Source organism: Crocodylus siamensis, chromosome 11, assembly GCF_052110815.1.
Source record: "Crocodylus siamensis isolate JL-2025a chromosome 11, ASM5211081v1, whole genome shotgun sequence".
NCBI lineage: Eukaryota > Metazoa > Chordata > Crocodylia > Crocodylidae > Crocodylus > Crocodylus siamensis.
The window spans coordinates 42,218,092-42,242,235 of NC_143405.1; the positions used below are offsets into that span (position 1 = coordinate 42,218,092).

Consider the following 24,144-nt stretch of genomic DNA (forward strand, 5'->3'; position numbering starts at 1 on the left):
GAACTCATAAATAAAAACCTTCCTAAGAGGAAACTGAATTTTAATACTTAAAAAAATGCAAGTAGAAGTTCTGTAGTGTGTGGGGGAGGGGGGGGAGAATGGGGTCTACCCCATTTATTAAACTGAGTGCAGCATGTGTAATTATCTGCCCTAGGGGCAGGTTTCATATTGTGCACACAGTGCAAGGTCCTGGCTCTGAGACAACAGATATATTCTCTTGAGGCTAGTGTGGCAGAACTGAAGCATCTAAGGAAGGCAGAAAGTTTCATAGATGAGGCTTTCAGGGATATTGTAGAGCAGTCCTGTATGTTATAGCAGCCCCCATGCTGCTGAGTGGGATGGAGTGCCTCAGGGATGGAGTGCATTAAGCTGGGAAGGAAGGAAACTATCCTTTAGATCAGGGGTTTACCTCTGGGGGTACACAAGAGGTATGCAGGAGAAATTATGTAATGGTGAATTTAATTTTTTTTATAATAATAATTGGCATTTAAAGGGTTAAAATATAAAATGTATGCTGGTAGGGGTATGCTGGCATCTGGTAAATCTGAAAGGGGATACACAATAAGAAAAAGTTTGGGAACCTCTGCCGTAGATAGTACCCACCTTCCAGCTGTTGTCAAAGTGTCCTCTTGCACGAAGGATACTCCTTTGAAGGAAGGGACCCTACAGGATAGAAGAAATTCTTCTACATTCCTTCTTCTACATGAATGCTAGAAATCTAAAAAATAAGATTGGTGAACTAGAATGCCTGGTATTAAATGATGACGTTGACATAATAGGCATCTCAGAGACTTGGTGGAAGGAAGATAATCAATGGGATACTATTATAACAGGTTACAAACTATGTAGGAATGACACAGTAGGACATGCAGGTGTCAGTGGCAGTGTATATTAAAGGTATTATAGACAGTGGGTGTCTACATGAGATGCTTACTGCGCAGTAGCCTAATAACACTGCACAACATGACGCCAGTCAAAAACCGTGATGATAAGCTACTACACAGTGTTATTTGGCTACTGTGCAGTAACTGTCACAAAGAAACATGCACTGGCACTACTGCGCAGTAACTGTAGTTACTGTGCTTTTAGGTAGTACTTCATTAAGGAAGTACTAAACTAAATGAACAGTAACTACTGTGCATTAATGAACATGTAGATGTGACTAGTAAAAGCATGAAAATCTTATCTGAGGTTAAGGAAAATTACCACAGAATCTCTGTAGATAGGAATTCTGTCCTTAAATAATAATAACATACTACTAGAATTGTACTACTGACCACCTGATGAGGAAAGTGAAGGTGATTATGAAATGCTCAGGGAATTTAGAGCATCTGCTAAAGTGGGAACTAATAATAATGGGACACTTCAACTATCTTCACCTAGACTGGGTAAGCACCTCATCAGGGTGAGATGTCGAGATGAAATTGGATGTGCTAAATGACTGCTTTCTACAACATCTCATCTTGGATTCCACAAGAAGAGAAGCAAGTCTAGACCTAATCTTAAGGACTTGGTGCAAGAGATAGTTGAAGGTGAGCTACTCCGTAATAGTAACCATAACATAATCACATTCAACATTTGAGCAGGAGGGAGAAAGCCACAGAAAATTCACCACTCCAATATACAACTTTAGGAAGGGAAATTAAACAAAAATGAGCAAGTTAGTTAAAAGAAGTTAAAAGGAGCAGTCAGAAATATAAAAGTCCTACAGGCAGCTTGGAAGCTGTTTAAAAATACCATATTAGAGGCTAAGGAAAAGTGTATACCCCAAATCAAAAAAGGGAATCAAGTAGTTCAATAAAACTCTTGTATGGTTTAATAACAGTTAAGGAGGCTGTACAAGGCAAAATAGCATTTGTCAAAAAATGGAAGGTATGCTCAGATGAGGAAAACTGGAAAGCTCACAAACTCTAGCAGATCAAATGTAAAAGCAAAATAAGGCAGTCCAAGAAAGAATTTGAGAAGTGTCTAGCAATAGATGCTAAAGTTGATAATAAGAACTTATATAAATACATAACAAGTAGGAAGCCAGGTAATAAAATGGCAGGACCATTAGATTAGCAGGGTGTAAAAGGTACATTCAAGGATGATAAGGCCATATCAGAGAAGCTAAACAAATTCTTTGCATTAGTGTTTTCCACAGAAGATAGTAAGGAAATTCCTATGCCAGTTTATTCTTTTTAGTAGATGGGTCTAAAGAGTTAGACTACATTGAAGGGACAACAGAGGAAGTTTTAGAACAAATTGATGAGTTAAATACTAAGTCACTAGGACCATAAGGGAAGAACAAGAGGAAGATCAGGGAAAATGTGGGTCCCTTACGGAATGGGGGAGGCAACCTAGTGACAGAAGATACAGAAAAGGCTGAAGTACTCAATGCCTTTTTCACCTCAGTCTTCACAGGCAAAGTCAGCTCCCAGACTACTGCACATGGAAGTGCAGTTGGGGGAAGAGGTGAGCAGCCAGCAGTGGCAAAAGAATAGTTTAGGGACTATTTAGAAAAACTGGACATATACAATCCATGGGGCCAGACAGGATGCATCCAAGGGCCCTGAAGGAGTTGGCTGATATGACTGCACAGCCGCTGATTATCATCTTTGAAAACTCATAGCAATCAGGAGAGGTCCTAGATGATTAGAAAAAGGAAAAATAGTGCCCATATTTAAGAAAGGGAAAAAGGAAGACCCAGGGAAACTACAGAACAGTCAGCCTCACTTCAGTTCCTGGAAAAATCATGGAGCAAATCCTAAGAGAATACATTTCTAAGCATCTGGAGAAGAAGGTGATTAGGAACAGTCAGCATGGATTCACCAAGGGCAAGTCATGCCTGACCAACTTGATTGCTTTCTATGGTGAGATGACTAGCTCTGTGGATGCAGGGAGACTAGTGGATATGGTATACCTTGATTTTAGCAAGACTTTTGATGTGGTCTCCCACAACATTCTCATAGGCAAGCTAAGGAAGTACGGGCTGGATGAATAGACTGTCGGGTAAATAGAAAAGTGGCTGGAGCTTCGGACTCACAGGGTAGTAATCAGTGGCTTGATGTTTGGCTAGCAGCTGGTATCAAGTGGAGTGCCCTAGGGGTTGGTCCTGGGGGCTGTTTAGTCAATATCTTCATCAACGACCTAGAAGGTGGCATAGAGTGCACCCTCAGCAAGTTTGCAGATAACATCAAGCTGGGGGAGTAGTAGATATGCTGGAGGGTAGGGTTAGGATTCAGAGAGACCTAGATAAATTGGAGGATTGGACCAAAAGAAATCTCATGCTGTTCAGCCAGGACAAGTGCAAGGTCCTGCACTTAGGACGGAATAATCCCATGCACCAGTACAGGCTGGGGGCTGACTGCCTAGACAGCAGCTCTGCAGAAAAGGACCTGGGGGTTACAGTGGACAATAAGGTGAATCTGAGCCAACAGTGTGCCCTTGTTGCCATTTAGGTTAACAGCATATTGAATATATAACAAAAATATCCTTTGAAATAGAATGAAAATATGGTATGGTAGATGTTGATTTTTAGTATATGATTTATTTTTCTTCTGGTTCCAAGGTGGCAATTCCCCCTGTCCCCGCAAAGGACATACTTCTGGGGGCAAGCAGAGGGACTTCCAGTGGCAAAGATTAGGGGTGGGACTTCCAGTCCCAACATGGTGACCAGAGGGCGGGGCACCTGCCAAGGGGCAGGGCTACCCTTGTGTCCCTTGACAGCTCAGCAAAACTTATTAAGCAGCCCTCCCGTTGAAATAATTGCCCGCCCCTGATGTAAAGGAAAGTCCTGCCTCATTAATCTGGTGGAGTTTTTTAATAGTATGACAGAGCGCCTTTTGGGTGCCTGTCACTTCAAGAGCTGGTCAGCAGGCAGCCGACAGGTGCTTGATTAAGTTGGCTATTTTAGAGCCCAGACCTCAGTGCTGGGGCAGCAGTTTGAGCTGAGAGAGCAACATTACTTGGCTGAGGTACTGCTCCTGGAACATCTTGGAGGTAAGGGCAGGAACTACGGGGATGGCAGGAGGCTCCTGGTCCTGGGTAATACTGAAAACTTCACCCTGCTGGGTTAGGGTGGCCTGGTGGGACCTCTTGTAGTGAGGGAGTCCCCAAGAAATGCCAGACCAGTTACCTCCCTGGTGAAAGGTGGGTAGGGGCTCCTTAACCCCAACCTCCACCATATGGTGGGTTATTGGTGGGAGCAGTGGGGCCAGGCATGCCTACTAAAAGGCACGTGAGCCCATAGCAGCGTAAGACTCAGGAGTTGGGGCCAGGCACGCTTACAGAGAAGCACTTGAGCCCAAAGGAGTGTTAAGACCCCAGGCTGTAGTGACAGAACAGAGTTGAAGCCAGGCATGCCTATTGAGAGGCACTTGAGTCTGCAGGGGTGTAAGACCATGAGCCCCAGCATAGGGGTAGAGTGTAGGCCCAAGAAAGGGGTGAAGTGGCCTGGTAAGGGGCTAGGGGCAAAGTCAGCCCAGAGCTTGGCTAATTGCCCAGCCACCATTCAGATGAGGGTCACAGGAGAGACCCAAAAGGCTGTACCAGGGCTGGCTGAGGAGTGAGGAGCCCTGGCAGAGACAATGTCCCCCTGCCCTGGCAACATGGAACTCCCAGCTCCTGCTCTGCGATTGTGGGGCCAGTGCTGGGAGATTCAGTAGGGAGCTCTCAGCACCAGCCCTGTGGCACTGGGAGATAAGGATCTCCCAGTGCTGGCCCTGCAAAGAATCTCTCAGCCCCTGCTTCCCAATTGTGAAGCAGGGGCTGGAAGCTTCCCACTGCCAGGGCAGGAGGACATAGTCCCTGCTCAGACTCCAATGGTGGAGCCCAGTGTGGCAGCAGGCAGCTCCCGGAGGCAGTAAGCAATCTTCTGCTCTCTGCTGCTCAGCAGACTGGGAGCACATTTGCTCCTGGTCAGCTGTGTATACATGTGCTACTGTGCAGTACGTAACTGAGAGCAAATTTGCCACTTGCATTTGTAGGTAGCAAATTTCCTTGTGATTAGAGCAGGTCACTGCTCAGTATGCATCTGCACATGTAGATGGTGATCCTTACTACACAGTAATTAGCTCTAATCTCAAGTAAAGCATCTTGTGTAAATGCGCCCAATATGCAAGAACCACCAGTGAAGGCATTAAAATGTTGGGCATCATTAAGAAGGAAACAGAAAACAAAACAGAGAACATTGCCATGCCATTATACAAATCTGTGGTGTACCCACATCTTGAATACTGTGTGCAGTTCTGGTTTCTGCATCTCAGAAAGGTGTAGAATTAGAAAAGGTACACAGAAGAGCAGCCAAAGTCATCAGTGGTATGGAATAATTGCCCTATCTAAAAAGACAAAAGAGGCTAGAATGCTTCAGTTTTGAAAAGAGAAGGCTGAGGAGGGCGAGGTGTATTAGAGGTCTGTAAAATTATGAATGGTTGGTGTGGACCAGGTGAACAGGGAAATGTTCACCAAATCGCAGAATACTAGAACTAGAGGTACCCACTGAAATTAGTAGCAGGCAGGTTTAAAATTGTCAAAAGAAAGTATTTTTTATGCAATGCGTTGTTAATTTGTGAAATTCATTGCCACAAGACGTGGTAGAGGCAGATAGAATAGCCAGGTTCCAGAAAGGACTAGACAAATTCATGGATAAAAGATCTATTGATAGTTGTTGAATATAATTCCTCTGTCATCTCTAGATGAATAATGAATGCCAGGAAGGATAATGGATAGGAAGTAGATCACACTAGATCTCTCCGGTTCAGCGCTTTTCCTCTAGCATCCACTTTTGCCATTCAGAGACAAGCTGCTGGGTTAGATGGACCATTGGTCTGACCCAGCATGACACATCTTATATTTTTATATTCTTAATCCTGGAAAATGTGGCTAGATAATGGGGAAGTGGACATGGAGGATTATAATAGATATTTGCTGCGTCAGAGAATATCAGCAATAGAAAGCAGTCGTAACTGATCTATTGTCCTGGTGTTCTATAACTTTGCTGGCTTTGGGAAATACACTGACTGATTAATATCTCAATAGAAGCCCTGATACTGTTTTGTTATTTTTATAATAATCCAAGCTGTTGTTAAAGATTCAGACTTCTTTTCAAAACATTTATGGTTTTATTACCTTTCATCAAGAAAGACTAGTGGTTTTCTATTTAAAACAGGTTACATTTAATTAATATTTTTATTCATAGTTTCATAGTTTCATAGTAGCTAGAGTCGGAAGGGACCTAGGAAGATCATCTAGTCCGACCCCCTGCCTTGGCAGGAAAGAGCACCGGGGTCAGATGACCCTGGCAAGGTGCTCATCTAACTTCCTTTTAAAAATCCCCAGGCTAGGAGCCTGCACCACTTCCCCTGGAAGCCGGTTCCAGGCCCTAGCCACCCTGACTGTGAAGTAGCGCCTCCTAATATCTAATCTAACCCTACCCTCCGCCAGCTTGTGACCATTATTCCTGGTCACTCCTGGCAGCGCACGGGGGAACAGGGACTCCCCCAATACCTGCTGATCCCCCCTGACCAGTTTGTAGCAGGCCACAAGGTCCCCCCTTAACCTTCTCTTGTGGAGGCTAAACAGGTTCAGGTCCCGTAGCCTCTCCTCATAAGGCTTGCCCTGCTGACCCCTGATCATATGAGTGGCCCTCTTCTGGACTCTTTCCATATCGTCCACGTCCCTCTTGAAGTGTGGCACCCAGAACTGGACGCAGTACTCCAGCTGCGGCCTGACCAGTGCCGTATAGAGGGGGAGGATCACCTCCCTGGACCTGCTCGAGATGCATCTGTGGATGCATGCCAAGGTGCGGTTGGCCTTCTTGACTGCCTCCCCACACTGCCGGCCCATGTTCATCGTGGAGTCAATGACGACTCCAAGATCCTTTTCCATCTCCGTGCTGGCAAGAGGGGAGTTCCCCAACCTGTAAGTGTGGTGCCGGTTCTTCCTCCCCATGTGCAACACCTTGCACTTATCAGTGTTAAACCCCATCCTATTCTCATCCACCCACCATTGCAACCTGTCAAGGTCAGCTTGTAGCCTATTGCACCCTTCCAGTGCACCCACATCCCCCCACATCTTAGTGTCATCAGCAAACTTGAACAGGGTGCTTTCTACCCCCTCATCCAAGTCACTGATGAAGATGTTGAACAGTGCGGGCCCGAGAACCGAGCCCTGCGGAACCCCACTGCCCACGTCCTTCCAGGTCGAGAAGAACCCATCCACTACCACCCTCTGGGTGCGGCCCTCCAACCAGTTGGCGACCCATTTGACCGTGTGGGCATCGACACCACAGTCTCCCAGCTTTTTGATGAGGACAGGGTGAGAGACAGTGTCGAAAGCCTTCTGGAAGTCCAGAAAGACTACATCCACAGCAACCCCTGCGTCTAATGATTTGGTGACCTGATCGTAAAAGGCCACCAGGTTGGTCTGACAAGACCTGCCACTGATGAACCCATGTTGGTTGCCCCTGAGCATGCATTCCCCCGCAAGGCCCTCCTGGATGTGTGCCAGGATAATTTTTTCAAAGAGCTTACCCGGGATTGAGGTAAGACTAACTGGCCTGTAATTTCCCGGGTCCTCTTTTTTTCCCTTTTTGAAGATAGGGACCACATTGGCCCTCTTCCAGTCCTCCGGCACCTCACCAGAGCACCACGAGTGCTCATAGAGCCGCGCCAGGGGTCCCGCAATGACCTCGGCCAGTTCCTGTAGAACCCTAGGGTGAAGATCGTCCGGACCAGTGGACTTGAACACGTCCAGCCTCTCCAGAAGTACCCTAACTAACTCCTCGCTAACCCCTGGCCCAGGCGTGTCTCTCCCGGGGCCCGAGGGGGGCCCAGCAGGGAGGTGGCTGAACTGGTCCCTACTTAGGAAGACAGAGGCAAAGAAATCGTTAAATATGTTAGCTTTGTCATCTGGCGTGACGACTAAGTTGCCCATCGTGTCCTGCAGGGGCCCCACATTACCCGGGACCCTCTTTTTACCCCCTATGTATTTGAAGAAGGACTTCTTATTGTCCTTAATCCGGGAAGCTAGTCCTATCTCCATCTCTGCCTTGGCCTTCCTGACTGCCCCCCTACATCCTCGGGCGACTGTAACATAGTCCTTCTTGGTGATGACCCCATCCCTCCATTGGGTGTATGCCTCCCTTTTAGCAAGGAGACATTCCCGGATGCTCCTAGTGAGCCATGGGGGTTTATGTGCCCTCCTGCTCCCTTTGACTCTTGTTGGGATTACCTCCCTTTGGGCATGGAGGATCGTCTCCTTAAGGAGCAACCACTCACCTTGGACATCTGGCTCCCTTCCCCTCTGGGTCCTCAGCGCTTCCCCAACGATCCTCCTTAGCTTGTTGAAGTCAGCCCTCCTAAAGTCTAGGGCTGTTGCCTTGCTGCAGCCCTTTGCCACCTTACACTGGATGGTGAATTCCAGCAAGCGATGATCACTGTCTCCCAGGTGGCCCATCACCCGCAGGCCCCTCACCAGGTCGTCACCCGTGGCCAGCACCAGGTCCAACAAGGCGTCTCCCCTGGTGGGGCTGTGCACCTCCTGGGTTAGATGGAGGTCCTGCACTCTGGCTAAGAACCGACGTGAGCGATCAGACTTGGCTGACTGCTCTTCCCAGCAGATGTCTGGGAAGTTCAGGTCCCCCATGATGACCACATCCTTAGCCCTCACTGCCTCTGTGAGCTGACCTAAGAATTCCTGGTCGAGCTCTTCTCCCTGGTTGGGAGAATATTAATATTCAATATTAGTCAAGAATATCAGCTCATGTCACAGAAGCTTAATGGTTTGGGTTTTTTTCTTTCCCCATGGATAAAAAATTGTTTTTATCTACAAAGTCATACAGCACAACTGAAATATTTCAGTACTTACCAAGGATAGGAAACTTGGCAATTTTTTCATCTGAAGCCGTGAAACAATATCCTAAAGAGGTTTAACATTTTTTCCCCTTAAACTTTGTAGGAAGTGTCAGTCTTCAATATAGATTTTTCCAGACTAAACACTGATCTATTCTACAGTGGAATTTTGCCTGGGAAATCATTTCTACTTATTTGCTTTAGTGTTGAACATTAAAATAATATCACTTTAGATCTGTTTTATAATTGTAGACTGTAATTTTCATCCAAGACTTACCATATTGATTTGTCATTTTTCTAATGCCATGTCTGATTTATACAGAGTGACATGATTTTGTAAATGAGGCCTATGCATGCATTTATTAGGCATATATATGTTTTAAAATAAGGAGAAATATATTGATTACATTAATTTAAAAAAACAATCTGAAACAAAGCGACTGTGTGAAAGAAGAGTTTGCAGTGCTTACTGACTGGGCTCTCTTCTTTTTTTCTTAACAACTGCATGAATATTTTGGATCTTGTTTATTTTCTCTGTAATGCTACAATGAGGTAGGGTGGCATTCCATGTAAGTATATGTCATGTGTGAAGAGCCAAATCCTAAGCTGTTGCTAATGCTTACAGGGGATCTGGCTCCTTATAGAGCTGGTAGTCTCATCATTAAATCTAGATCTGAATGGATCTGCAAAGTAGAGCTACCATTTACCACTTGGAGGTGGGTCTTGCTAAGCTGAGACTAAGGCAATTTAGAAAGACAGTAAGGTGGAGGAGCTTATAATGTCACTACCAATTCTGTATGTGATCTCTGGACAAATAAAGTACCCAACTCTCATACCCGGTTAGGGGCTTATAACTTTGTCAGAGGGTTGGACAGGAGCCTTGGTACAAATGGGAATCTGGTCCTTCTCTCTTCCAAGCCTTTCATCTAGCTCTGGTCACAAGTAGAAAAAAAAATCACAAAAAGGTACTTTCTTAAAAAAGCATTTAGTTAGAATCACCAGTTTGAGGAGTAAATGTCAAAAACAAACTGTCCACAATGTTTCTAGAAATATTTGCTGAAATCTACATGACAGTCGCTCTTGCCATTCTACAGTAACTTCAACGTGGCTTCAGCATTCTCTTGTCTTCCAATGTAGATGCTGTCCCTATTTATGAAAATCAAGTTGTCAAGAATAAACTTTCATGTTCTGTGTGCTAAGAACAAGAATGGCTAGCTTGACCAGCTGAAGAAATACCATTCAGGCCTAGGAACTACTGATAAATATCCTTGTTTCTGCTTCTCCAACTTCTTTTGATACATGCAGGCATGTCCTTCCTCTACTAAGTTGGAGATCAGTGGCCATGATCAACATGCTGATGTTTTTGCCTAACAAACCATTAGCTGCAATAGCTAGCTGTTGTTAATTATTTCACTATATGCGCAGAAGTCACTGACATAACAAACTCAGCAGTCCCTTTTGTTATTGGAAGTCCGCTTAACTCTTCTTACTACCCATTGGACTGTTCTCCATGTTTTTTATTTCCTTATACTCTCAGATGGAATTATTTCCTAGTTCTTTGCCTTGATGTTTTACATTTTTTAAATTTGAAAATAAAGATAAAGGGTGCTCACTTGTGGTAGACGTATCAGAGTCTGATAACTTCTCTTGAAGAAAGGACCTTCATTGCAGTTCTGGGAATTGTTTAAGCATGTTTTCTGGCCCTTTACATGACCTTTCTTCTGGTACGTATGGCTCCAAAATCACCTCAAAGGTGAGGCTGGAATACATCATACAAAAGAAATTGCAGAAGCTAGGTCGGGTGTATTCCTTTTTTCAGGATAGCATCTTCTAGATGAAACTACTCGTCACTGTGTGTTACTGTACATTTCCATAGTAATGTTTAATTGCTAAAATTGCAGAGGGAACCTTAGTACATTATGGTATCCTGTGCATTTACCTTTGACATCAAAAGAGGGATAATGAAAATTTTGGCACATCATAACTTCCTGCTGCTATTCTTCAGCTTTTTCAGTAGAACTTGGTAAACCTGAAAAAAGTAGAGGTGTTTTTTTAACAAGAAATAAAAATAGATCATGTGTAACTGAATGGCTTTGGCTGCATATCTAACACTTATTATAATATCTCATAACAGCAAGTATGCCTACTAGTGAAACTGAGTCTGTGAACACAGAGAATGTCAGTGGAGAAGGAGAGAACCCCATATGCTGTGGAAAGCTGTGGTGAGTATACAAAGATACATGTGCAAGTATTTCCAATGTCCTAGAACTGAAAAGAGCCTGTTTTCTCTACTGCCTTTTCTCTTCTCTACTTTATCTCTTTGAAATACTCAAGGTTTGTTTAATGAATAATGTTTTTGGCTTTTAGTCACTTAATGTAAAATCCAAGTCATGTTATCTGAACAAAATTGGAGCATAGTGAAAGTCTGAAGTCACAGTAAATACAGTTATATTTCATTAATGATTATTCATTTGAACCTTAGATTTGCACAGATTTAAGGGTTTATAATTATTTCCTCAAAACACTAAAAAAAGAGGGGAGAAGTAACTTAAGAATTGCAATGAAGATTAGTGTCTTCCAGTAGTTGAAGCATGATACAGAGTATCCTTATTTCATAAACTGGGTAATAGTAAAGCATTCTCTAGCTGTTTTTTGAATACTGCACCTTTTGGTAGACAAAACCTAATCATAATAATTGTGAAAATGACTTTAATTTATTGCATTTATTCATTCTTCCAGAAGGTTTCCAAAGCATATCCAGAACTTGTTTCTTGGTGAATACTTGTTCTCTAAAATATACAGTAGTAAAACAAACGTGGTATCATTTTATACACAGCATGTTTCACTATTCATTATTGTAGTGCTCATACTTTGAAGCAGCTTCCATACTAGGTTACACAAAATGTACATTTTCTAGCCTACAGAGTCAAGACTTAATTTGAAGAGATTCTTTTTTTCTCATGTAAAATTCCTATAGTCATAGAGGATTTTGCAAAAGGATCAGTAAACAACAATGACACAATAGCAGTAGTGTTTCAGCATTCATGAAGCCTTATGTTGAAATTTTATTTTTGTGCACAAACTTTGAGTAATTCCAGTATTTTGATTTTCCTTTATATCACACTAAAGAGAAGGAATTGTGTAAATTATTTTTTCTGTCTGTTTTTTAAAAATGTTTTCCTTTTCTTTTAGTCAGACTATCTCAAAATCCAAGTTCAGGTCAGTATTTCCCTTTCGTTTTCCAGTGCTTTTTTTGTTGTGATGGTCCATACATCATGATGACAACACGTGATCATTATTTACTGTTTTTCATTTGGGTGGGTGAAAATGTTACTGAGAGGTTGATGAATACAGTAGAAATGTGTTCACAAACATTCTTCGGAATAAAACTCCCAGATTCATTTCACTGGTAGTGGTGGCTTTCTGTCACTCAGTCAAACATTCGGGTAAATGAGTTTTTATTTACAAGAATGATTGCAGAAAGGAAGAGGTGTGAGTAGAAGCAAGAATATGTACTATTCTGAGTGTGTTCATGGTGGATGTTCTGTTGCAGTCCTTGAAAAAATGTTTCTTTATTTGACTTTGTTTCCATCATCCAAAAATAAAATTTGCAAACAGAAAATGTAGTCTTATAAAGCCTAGTTCAGTCATTAAACAAAAACAATGACGAGACAAATCATGTAGCACATGTATTGAATTGTGGATAGTAAATATATTCTTAACCAGTCTGCAAACAATCCACAGCCTTAATATTCTTTACACAGATTATTCACTGAACAACAGAGGTAATCAAGAAGATAATTAAGGTTCTAACAAAAAAGCATGTGGATTTGTTCAGGCTTTTTGACCTACTGAAACTAGTTTTAGCTTTGGGTTTTGTTGCATAATTTTACTGACAGCACTGGAGTATTCTTTTTGAAGCAAGGGGCTAAGAGATTTTGCTGATTTGCACATGTGGATAGACCCTATTGTTTTGTTTTTTTAAGCAACAGGCTCAAGATGGTAATTGCTGTAAAGGTTTACTCCTGTGTTGGCTGGTAGGATTCTGTCTTGTCACCCCTCCTATTCAATGTGCTTATGAAGCCAAAGTTATATTAATGAAGAGCTGTAGACTATGCAAATTGTGGCTTGCTTATGGATTAGTTTTTGTAAAAGCCATCATTTTTTCATAAATAGAACAGATGAAAAGTTAAATTATTTGTGTGCAAAAGAGCTCATTTTATAGTTTGGCTAGCTGTAGCAAATTATATCAATTAAGCATCCCCTAAGAGTTTAATATTTCTTTAGAGCTGTTATTAACGCTAAGAAACATGGCTTTATAATTTCAAAACAGGAACATTTCATGTAATTAAGAATATGTACAATATATGGATTCACTTCAGATAAAAAAACCCTACATTTGATGCTTGTATACAAAAATCCAGTATAATAAAAAAATACAATATTAGAATTTCTTTTGCTGCAAAATGAGAGAAAATGGTGCAAAAATTGTTTTTACATGACGATACTATATAACGGAGCATCACATTTCAATGTCATGCCCCCTTTTTCTTTATTCTGTTTCTTTGTGTATGTGTGTAGATGTACGTGCATGTATGCATGTAGTTCTGAAGATTTTAACAAAGATGATAAATATCAGCTATTATCTTCCTGTGAGACTGTTTGAAAGCTGAAGGCTTATTTAAACTATAGCAACAAAAATTGTGCAAACACTGAAAAATGTAAATGACTTTACATGTGGAGCCTAAAATTGCACACCCCTTGGACTGTATTTTCAAAGACTGTCACAGGGATTTAGCTATACCATTCTGTCATTGGTTTTAAAACCCTCAATATGTAAGAGTTTAGGCCTGATTAAAGGTCACTGAAGTCAACAGAAGTCTTTTCGTTGTGTTCAGTGGACTATCTCTGTGAGTGCTGCCAACTCCCACAAGCAGGTTGAGTCTACATGAGATGCTGCTGGGCAAGTGGCAGCGGGCCATAGCCCCTACTCCCAGTGCTGCCATACCCGCATCCTCCAAATCTCTGAATTGAATCACTGTCCTCTGAATCTGCCAGATTCAAATCCAAATCAAATACTTCCCTCTTCACACAGGCCTACTGGTTACTCCACAGTCATTTAGTACTTGTATCATTTACTACTTGTATATACAAGTACTAAATAACTGTACAGTAACAACTGCACAGTTAGCGTCATCTAGATGAAGCCACAGTCAGGCTCTAGGGGCATCTCCTTTTACTGACTTCTGTTATGTAAGTTTGGGTTATATTGTACAAGTATGATTGTTAAGAACATAATGCAGTTTAGCAGGAAGTTAGCAAGCCAAGAACATTCACAGTATCAAGTTAGTTTAGTGCAAGGGATTTTTCTTCATATGATTATTATTAGGTATAGGCTATGAAACATTTTCATAATGCACTAATACTATTTTCCATAATGATTAACACCAGTTTAAGGTGACTGAAGGGAATTCAATCACTGCTTGAGTGTTTTGCCAAGACTATTTATTTTTATTAACCGTTATATACTGGATTTTCTACTTGAGGCCTATTAGAACTTTTCCAATAGACAGCAAAAGCTCTGTTATCTGGCACCCATAGGGTATGGGGGTGCCAGGTAACCAAATAATCTAGTTATCTGAGGCGTCTTTGCCTGGTTGGACAAAGACACCCCTTCCGCCACATCTAGTGCATCAGTGTGCCAGGGGATGGGCACTGCACTGCCCCTCTCACCACTTTCCTGGCGTCAGTGTGCCAGGGGACAAGGAGCGGGGCCCCATGGAGGCTGCTTTGCCCTGGGCCATGGCCCAAAGTGGGACTCAGTGAAACCGGAAGTCCCACTTCTGGTTTCACTTTCGCTGCATTGACCGATGTTGTCCGGCATGCCAGTTAATAGAGTGTGCTGGTTAATTAAGTGCTGGATAATGAGGCTTTTACTGTGTACATGATAAGTACAGAGGCTATTTTTAACTAATTATTTGTAGCAATTTAGGTATCATAGAATATAAATAAAAATAGAATTTTTTAGAATGAAAAGTAGCAACCCCCTGTAAATTTCAGTTTTAAAAAGCATTACATCATAATGGAGAAGGTCCAGATTCACAAACTGAAATTCATATTTTTTTTATTTTGAAGCTGTTTCCAGATCCCACTGATATTAATCTTGCACGGATTTTAAGCCCTTGGTGCAGGAGGCTGAGATTTGCTATCCCACATGTTTGCTTACTTATTTATTTGTTAGATTTCTTTCTTGCTCTATCCAAAAGACTCAGAGCAGTTTGCAATAAACAAACAATACCCCCAAACCAGAGAACTCCAACTCTTTCCTCCACTAACCACCACTTCCCTGCTGAGCCCCACCCCCAGCATGCAACTCTTTTGCCAATCCCAAACATGCTTCTGAGCTATCACTAATATCTTGATGCAAGAAACCTCACTCTACTCCCTCCACTCCACACACAAGCACCCCTTTCATGCTGCCTTACGCCAGGGTGAAATTCCCCCCCACTACCTCCCAAGGTCCCTTCCAAACCTGCAGCCCATTTCCTATACCCTTCCAACACATAAAACACACTAAATTTCTCCCTTTTCCCCAAAAAACACAATGCTAAGTTCAAAAGGAGCCTAACAATAAAGTGAGAGAACCTTCGTCTCTGCCTTAGTCACCACTAAACAGCAATGCCAAGGGCGCTTCTATGTGTTGCTTTTTGGAAGCACATGTTCAGGGAGGCCTGATGGGTTTATAGGGCCTGCTGGCTGGCTGGGTATGTTTATTTCCATTCAGGTGGCCGAGATGGTGCCTGATCTGGGCCCCATTCCTTCCTGAGAAGGGAAGAGTGTTGGGGGACAGAGTGATCACAGCATGTGTACAGCCCATTGAAGGCCCGATCTACACCTGTGGTTTTTGTTTGTCACTTGGTACCATTTGGTACCATTATTATAATATCTAAGTGCTTCATAAAAATCATATTCTTCATATATCTACTCTATTTCTCTGCCTCTCCCACCAAAGGTAAGTGAGGCAGGGAAAATTTAAGTGGCTTGTCCATGATTTCAGAGGAGGTCTGACACTTAGCAGAATACCCAGAACTCATGAGTGCCAGGCTAGCAGCCTTGCCAGAGCATGATTCTACCTGCCTTAGTTGAACTCAAAATTAGAGATGATGTGTTTTAATGTTGTAGTATTGCTGATTTTTTCAGTAAACCTTGTCTGTATATTGCTCTGAAGCTGCCTCTTAGGGTCACCTTTACCTCAGATTAAATATGCTTGGGCCCCTGTTTATATCTTGAAATGCCATGATGTAAAGTGAGTGTCCTAGGCACTGGGATATTGGGTTAGGTAGGACAAATACCATCATTCTGGTGCTGCTACTGTCTACGTTATATTTCTTTCATGGCTTCTCATGTGTTCACAAACATAGTCATATGCCTTCAGATCTCCCACCAAATAGAAATCTTATTCAAGCACAAATGCTGTAATATTTTTCTGTAGTATAACACAGAATTTTCTTATTTCAATTTTTAGTCGACGCTGGCGTCGCTGGAACCGATTCAATCGAAGAAGATGTAGAGCTGCAGTAAAATCTGTCTCATTTTATTGGCTGGTTATTGTCTTAGTCTTTCTAAACACATTGACTATCTCATCAGAGCATTATAATCAACCTAACTGGTTGACCCAGATCCAAGGTACAATCAAAGACCATTTTTCCTGTTTTGATTACAGATAACTGAAAACTCCCATTGGCTATGTTTGCACTTACCCTTTTTGTACCACATTTACTCAAATACAAGAAAGCGTTTTTTTATTCCCCCAATCACCATGTGGTCCTTGTCATACATTTGCATACAACAAAAACACAAATACATTGTTTAGTATGAAAAAAAGGTAAAATGCATCAATTTTGGGTGAACTAAGTCTATGGGTACTATATGCAAATTACTAAAGGTATGTTTATTTCAAGGTCAGGTTTTTCAAATTTGTTCTTCATGTCCATGTGCTCAGGGAGGGTGGGGTCTGACTAAGGAAGGGGGAGAGGTTGCAGAGGAAGAAGTTGGGGGGGGAGCAAAGGCACTACCTGGCCCTCCAGATTTATTTTCCCTATTGTAGCAGTGGGAGGAGGACAAACCTAAGGCAAACCTCCAATAATTAGATTCTGCACCTGGCAAATTATATCAAAATTATGAATTTTCCACATATAGAATCTGTTTATTTGGTGGGTCATCTTATAAGCACAGTTATCACATATTCAAGCAAATGTGGTAGTTTATTTGTTATCTTTTAAGAACATCCAGGTTAAAGAGATGATATAGGAAATGATCAAATAGCTCATATTTCCACAGTACAGAGGCAAAACTACAATGTCAAATTTTTAAACAGTGATGCCATTAAATTTTAGATTTGCTACCCTGTTCAAGCCATCATCAAGATAAAAAGCACAAAAAGATGGAATAATGTAAAATTTAGAGATGAAAGGAGAGAGTTACGTGCCTCTTGCTAAGTGGAGAAAAAATGGTGTTATAAGTAAAGGAAGTGGTGTTTATTTCCCTCTATACTGAAAGGCTGCAATCTAGCATAGAATATCAATAAACTAAGTGAAAAATGAAGTATGTCAAATAAATGAGAAATATTTAAAATATCATTTTCTTAATGTTTTATTCCAGATATTGCCAACAAAGTTCTTCTGGCTTTATTCACCTGTGAAATGTTAGTAAAAATGTACAGCTTGGGCCTACAGGCCTATTTTGTATCCCTCTTTAATCGTTTTGATTGCTTCGTTGTTTGTGGTGGCATTGTTGAAACCATATTGGTGGAGTTGGAAATTATGTCACCTCTTGGAATCTCAGTGTTTCGCTGTGTCCGTCTTCTACGTATTTTTAAAGTAACAAGGTAAGACTAAAGATTATCTCATTTTCTTGCTACTAATTTGATGGGTACTTGTGTGGTGGATCAGCAACTCTTTTGTAATATTTCATCACGCACTGTTCTTTTACAGTTTTTTTGTGTTAACACACGCATTTTAATTTATAGGCACTGGACATCCCTGAGCAACTTGGTAGCATCCTTGTTAAACTCAATGAAGTCCATTGCTTCACTGTTGCTTCTGCTTTTCCTCTTCATCATAATCTTCTCATTGCTTGGAATGCAACTGTTTGGAGGCAAATTTAATTTTGATGAAACTCAAACAAAACGGAGCACCTTCGATAATTTTCCACAAGCTCTTTTAACTGTATTCCAGGTAACCTTTTTTTCACCCCTATAAAACATTTTACGTTTGATAAACAACAAAGCTGTTTAAGTGAACTTGTCTCCTACAAAAAAAATCACAAATGCTATCTATTCTATTTACTTTAAGTAACATTTTGCTCGTTAAATTCAGTACTCTAGTAACTTTACACCATTTGTGCCATTTGTTTCATATCTTATTTGATCGATCTATGCAACATAGCTTTCATGTTACTTCATTAATTCTTCTTTGTCCATCAAAAGCATGACTAGTTATAAAGTTGGAAGTTATTTTATTTTAATTAATGTTTTCCCTGTAAGTTCATTAATTGTTTTACGATAGATGTGTGTATTTCTGAAATTTAGCTACTTAAATTTTATTGTCTGGATAAATTGAGAAACATGTTCAGATTACCTACTTAAGTGAATCGTATCACTTAATATCACAATAAGCTGGATTTCTTTACAGGAACACTGTCAGGTTAACAACTCTATACAATTTAACACATATATATTTGTTACTTCTAACAGATTTTTAGAATGTAAATTACTCTTTTCTCTATTTTTTAATTTGTCTCAGCTGGAGCACTGAAATTAGGCTAGACAGTTTTAGTTTAATTTCTAGTCATTTTTACATTCAGGCTTGGAGGTATTAGCTCCGTACTGGAACATTTAGTTTGTGCTACCAGAAGGGAATCTTAGGAGTTGGTCAGTAAGTTTTCTGTCAGAATCCTGTTGCCTCATTGAAGCTCTGTGATGACTGCTTGAAGTAAACCAAATAACTCTTTCTGCTGAATTTAAATATCAAAAAATTCAGATTGGAAACATTTCCATTAATCTTAAATTTCCTAAAAATATTTTGATCTTTTCTAACCCAGAAGGGTCCCTTTAAAAAATTAGTTCAACATTTTAAAACTTTGTTGCCTAAAATGTCTCCATTCACTTTCATATTTGTCTGTATAAAGTAAGTAGTCTGATTTACAGAGGTGCTCAGATCTCCTCATTTTCATTCCAAGCTCCAAAGTTTGCTGCTGGATTCCCAGCATCTCTAAAAACTAGACAATTTAGGAACCTGAACACAGAGTCAGGAGATTGACTGTTGGCATTCATGTGTGTGACTTTCTTGCACTTATCCATAGGCTAGGGACAGAAATTACACATAAACTGGTATAAGTGATCAGAAACTAGTTCAAGTCTGTAACACAACAGAAGTTCAGTGCACGTAAATCAGTTTCAAAATAGCTGAAACCGGTTTAAGATAAACCTGCATGGATGTAGTATCAGATGTATCTGATTTAGGTTAAATTGTTTTACTGAACTTCTGTCCCAGATCCCCTCCAGGTTCAAATTAACTCACTGTCCCGCAGCATCCCAGGATACCTTGCAAACTCCCCTTCACACGTTGGGTGGGGTATCCCAATCTGTTTGCTCTAGCAGAGCAGAGAGGCATGCTCTAGCACCCCCCAGCTACTGCCCTGGGTCACTGTAGCCTTGTGGCTGCATTTCTGGAATCAAAAGTGAATGTCAGTTCACTTCTTTCTCAGTTCAATCTACGCAGCTTAAACTAACTTGTGAAGACTGAATCAATTCAGCCTTGGACTTTTTGACTGTCTGTACTTAGCCATAGAGAACATCACCATGATGTTTTTTTCAGGACTTCTACACAATTCGAACAGATTCTAAATCTTGCCCAAAGTATATATGTACATGATGTTATGTACCTTTTGGGAAACAGTTTGTGGCTAAGATTCTTAAAAATGTGTACCTAAGCTTATACTTGTAAGCCATATTAGGTCTTTAGAAATGCAGTTCACTGGCATCAGTGTTTAATATAAATAAAAATTGGTAGATATAAACCTGAGCTTCCGGTAATAATAATAAGCATGCTATTATAACACATCAACCCTCCCAAGTAAAAAGGTCAGTTAATTATTTTGTATAAAAATAAAATGCTAAATATGTTGTGGATGGAGCATTCAGAATCCCCTTTTACTAGTCACTAGTTACAAATAATGTATTTGCTTTGTAGATTCTAACTGGTGAAGACTGGAATGCTGTTATGTATGATGGCATTATGGCTTATGGTGGTCCATCATCATCAGGCATGATAGTCTGCATATACTTCATTATCCTCTTCATTTGCGGTAACTGTATCCTTTCACTTTGCCAAGTGACATTGGCATTCAGTGCAACAGCTTTTGACCACAACCATGGGCTAGAGATTAAGGGGGACTGAATTATGATGACACTTAGGGCATATACATGATTTTTGTATAATGGATGTAATTTCTGAGACCCAGCATGTTCATTCCGGATATTACAGACTTGGTAAACCACACTAAAAAGAACCAGAATTCCCCTCTCCCCCCACCCCTGATGGGAAAGCAATCTTGTTCTGCATAGTAATTTTATGTTGGTTACTCTCCCTTCCAAGATACATGGAAATATCTGGTTCTCCATACCAGTGATTTTTCATCCCTTCTTTTCTCTTGTAGTATTGAGGCATGTATGTCCTATTAGTGAGCCCCAACCATCTGGAATTGATTCCTAGGAATGTGGAGCTGTTTGAGACTAGTGCCACAAAAGGGTTTACCTTCCTAGGACCCATTTTTGTCCTCAGCGAGCAAACTGTTTTGTTCACTAAGTTACAGCTCAGCCAGGTGGCTAGTTAGTTCCTGAAACTAAGAGCCAATAAACAGGACCAAATATTAGATTCCTTACATTATACATTTATGGTATTTCTATTGAAATTTATACTTCACTGTTACAATGTGAAGTACTGGACTTGGCCTGAAATGCAGCACATAAAGTAAATACTGAAGTGTAAGAATTCACTTTTAAAAGTACTTGAACTAGTATCTGAATGACAGCATGTAAGGTTTGAAACTTATCCAGGCCAATGTAAACATTTATTTATTTTTTTAAATTCACTTTTAAGAGATGTCTAGTTTTTTTTTTAAAGTAGTGTGCTTCATATTTTATTGCAGTAGAATCAGTGGATCTTATGTATCATTAATACAACACAGTTGCCTACTATTAAGTTATACTGGAGTTTAATGTGGTCCAGTAAAGTAAATGCTGTTATGAGCAACACATCTGGTTTGTAAATCTCTGGATTTAGCGTGGAAGCATAAGTTTCATGCCTCTCACATTGTTGTTTTTCATAATAATAAGGAATAAACTAAACACAAAGTTGTACTGCACAATGCCCTAACAACAGTTTTGAAATAGATATCTTGCTAAATGTCTTCTTGGCCATTGCTGTGGATAACTTGGCAGATGCTGAAAGTCTGAATACAGCTCAGAAAGAAGAAGCAGAAGAAAAGGAGAGGAAAAAGAATGCCAGGTAAATGAATGCTAACACATTTGATGGGAGTGCAGGATTCTCCTGTTTTGTAATGTATTGATTCATAAACAGTTTATATTGATTCATGGAAACAGCTACAAAGAGTTCAGAATTAGAAAAAAGGAAAGAGCATACCATACCCTTTAAACTAATACCAAGATGATGTAATTTTAGTTTGAAGTTGGCCAAAAAATTGGAAAGATGAAGTTACTTAAGATGGTCATAATCCAGTTGATATTGAAATGCTGGGAAAAATAGGATTTACTGTGCAGTTAGAACAAGTATGTATCCCTAGAGGTATGTGTGCAGCTCCCATTTGAGCCAGTTCTACAAGCCTTATATATGCAAGAAAATGTCTCCCTACAAAGTCATGTTAGCCCTGTGGAAGTCAATAGGATTGTATCCAAGAGCACAATTTACCCATTAGTAATGGGCTAAGGATAATGCATTATATTTTTAGGGATCACCTTCTGGATTTATATTTAAAATGAAAATCTGTGAAATGATCTGGACATTGTGATGAAACAAGCTTTATTAATTTTGTGGCTCATATGTCATGTCTTCTGTAAATGCCACTTCAAACTGAGTACCTGTATTTCTGTAGGCATGATCTCTTCTCTCAGAAGAATGGGTGGCAGCAATTAAAAAGCTTCCTTTTTCTAGTCCTTCAGTCTTTACATGATCAGGTTTATTTGTTTTTGTTTTTTGTAGAAAAGAGAGTCTGGAAAATAAAAAAGGTGACAAATCGGAAGGTGACCAGAAGAAGTCCAAGGATAGTAAGGTGTTTATTTTATTAGATATATTTTTATTTTGTTACAGAGTGGTTCTGTTGTTTCCACTAAATCAGCTCAGAAATGCATTGTGGGTACTTACACATATGGGGAAAAAACAAAACAAAACGGAGCTTTACTTAGTTCAGTGTGCCCCCACATCAAGCACAGCACATGCCCAGTTTGACCTGGCTCACCCAGCTTCTGTATAGCTCATGCATCAGCAGGGCTTTTGGTGCTGCTGAAGTCCGCGAGATGTTGGGGAGCTGGGTCAAAGTGATGCTATTCTCCTGGTAAAGCGCTGTTTTGGGTTTTTTTCCTATTGAATTTCTTTTTTAGTTCCATATTGTTGTCTACATGATGTTTTTTCCCCTGGATGAGAAAGGAAACTTTCTGTGCTCAGCCTGTACACCTGAAGCAATGCAATATCTGGTATACAGGAACTAGTAGTATAACTAGAGATAGGTGAGGGGGCACAAGCCCCAGGTGCTGATTAAGGAGGGGCACCAGAGTGGGGGCAAGGGAGTACCAGAACAGATGTGGCTGTGCTGCTACTCTGACAGCTACTGGCTCCAACTGTTTATAATGGGAGAAGGTGATAAGTGCTTATAAGCATCCATCCCTGCCACTGAATTAGGGGGTTATATTGACACATTGCAACAGGCTTAACTTCTTGGCTGGAGGGCACCTTTCTCTCTACGTGCTGGGACCTTAGAGAAACCCTGACTCTACCCCCTGCACAGCTGGAGCCCACAGCTACTTGGACTCTAGAGTCCTCTTGCCTCTGCCCCCATGAGTTCTGGACCAGCCAGACACCATGGCTGCCCAGGGCACAAACCCTACTATTACGTTTCTGGCTCTTGTCACTTTACTCCAAGTCTGCTCTGCCCAGGCCCTGAAGAAGCTCTCTACATCTCTGTCAGAAGCTGCCATTCATCTAAGGATGTTTTAGTGCCCCTCAAAGGCCTTATGTGCCCACACAGAAGCTCACAGTTCCTAGCATCTAGCACTCAAACCCCTACAAACTCCCTGGGTGAGGCGTTTCAGAGCATGGAATAAGTTAACTTTGGCACATTTCAGCATTAACTTAGGCACGTTGTGAATTTCCTGCTAAAAGTCATCTGGACTGTGGTAGTATATAGTAATATTTAACCACCCCATGCAATTTCTACAGGTGCCTGTTGGTTTTATCTCTGTTTCAGTCCACAGATCCATAAGTATATAACCACAATAAAAATACATGAAGTTATTTTAAACAGACTTTAAGAAATCAGCTGTCTCCCTTCTCTACTTCCAGTCTCATAAGAGCCACTCTGAATCTTGAAACACTCTAGCTGTAAGCATATGCCTGACTTCCTTGGCACTGAATACTTGGCTTCAGTTTGACATTTGCTTCAACCAAATGCATAGCTGTAATGTCTCTAGGGACAAAAGTTATACATGAACTGGTTCAAGTCATCAGAAACTGGTATAAACCTGTAACAGAACAGAAGCTTAGGGCACATAAATCAGTTTCCAAATGGCTGAAACTGGTTTAAGATAAACCCGGTTGAATGTAGTAGCAGACTTTACTGACTTGGATCAAACCAGTTTATGAAACTTCTGTCCCAGGCCCTTTCCTGGTTCAAGTTAAATCACAGTCTCCCAGCAGCATCCCGGCATGCTTTCCAGCCCTGGGCTGGGCGATCTGGTACAGCAGAGAAGGGTTGGGGAGGTCATAGATTCATAGATTCATAGATGCTAGGGTCGGAAGGGACCTCAATAGATCATCGAGTCCGACCCCCTGCATAAGCAGGAAAGAGTGCTGGGCCTACATTACCCCAGCTAGATACACATCCAACCTTCTCTTGAATACCCCCAGGGTAGGGGAGAGCACCACCTCCCTTGGGAGCCCGTTCCAGAGCTTGGCCACTCGAACTGTGAAGAAGTTCCTCCTAATATCCAATCTAAATCTGCTCTCCTCTAGCTTGTGGC

General features: G+C 41.1%; 1 protein-coding gene across 1 annotated transcript in view; it reads left to right on the forward strand.

Annotated features, from left to right (window-relative positions):
• CACNA1D (calcium voltage-gated channel subunit alpha1 D) overlaps positions 1-24,144 on the forward strand; it is a 432,804-nt gene that overhangs the window by 271,901 nt on the left and 136,759 nt on the right. The window contains exons 10-17 of the mRNA XM_090022496.1: positions 10,966-11,053; positions 12,024-12,050; positions 16,357-16,517; positions 17,493-17,718; positions 17,860-18,067; positions 20,084-20,204; positions 21,286-21,400; positions 22,112-22,181. Of these exons, the coding sequence (XP_089878622.1) occupies positions 10,966-11,053; positions 12,024-12,050; positions 16,357-16,517; positions 17,493-17,718; positions 17,860-18,067; positions 20,084-20,204; positions 21,286-21,400; positions 22,112-22,181 (1,016 nt within the window). The remainder of the gene's footprint in view (positions 1-10,965; positions 11,054-12,023; positions 12,051-16,356; positions 16,518-17,492; positions 17,719-17,859; positions 18,068-20,083; positions 20,205-21,285; positions 21,401-22,111; positions 22,182-24,144) is intronic.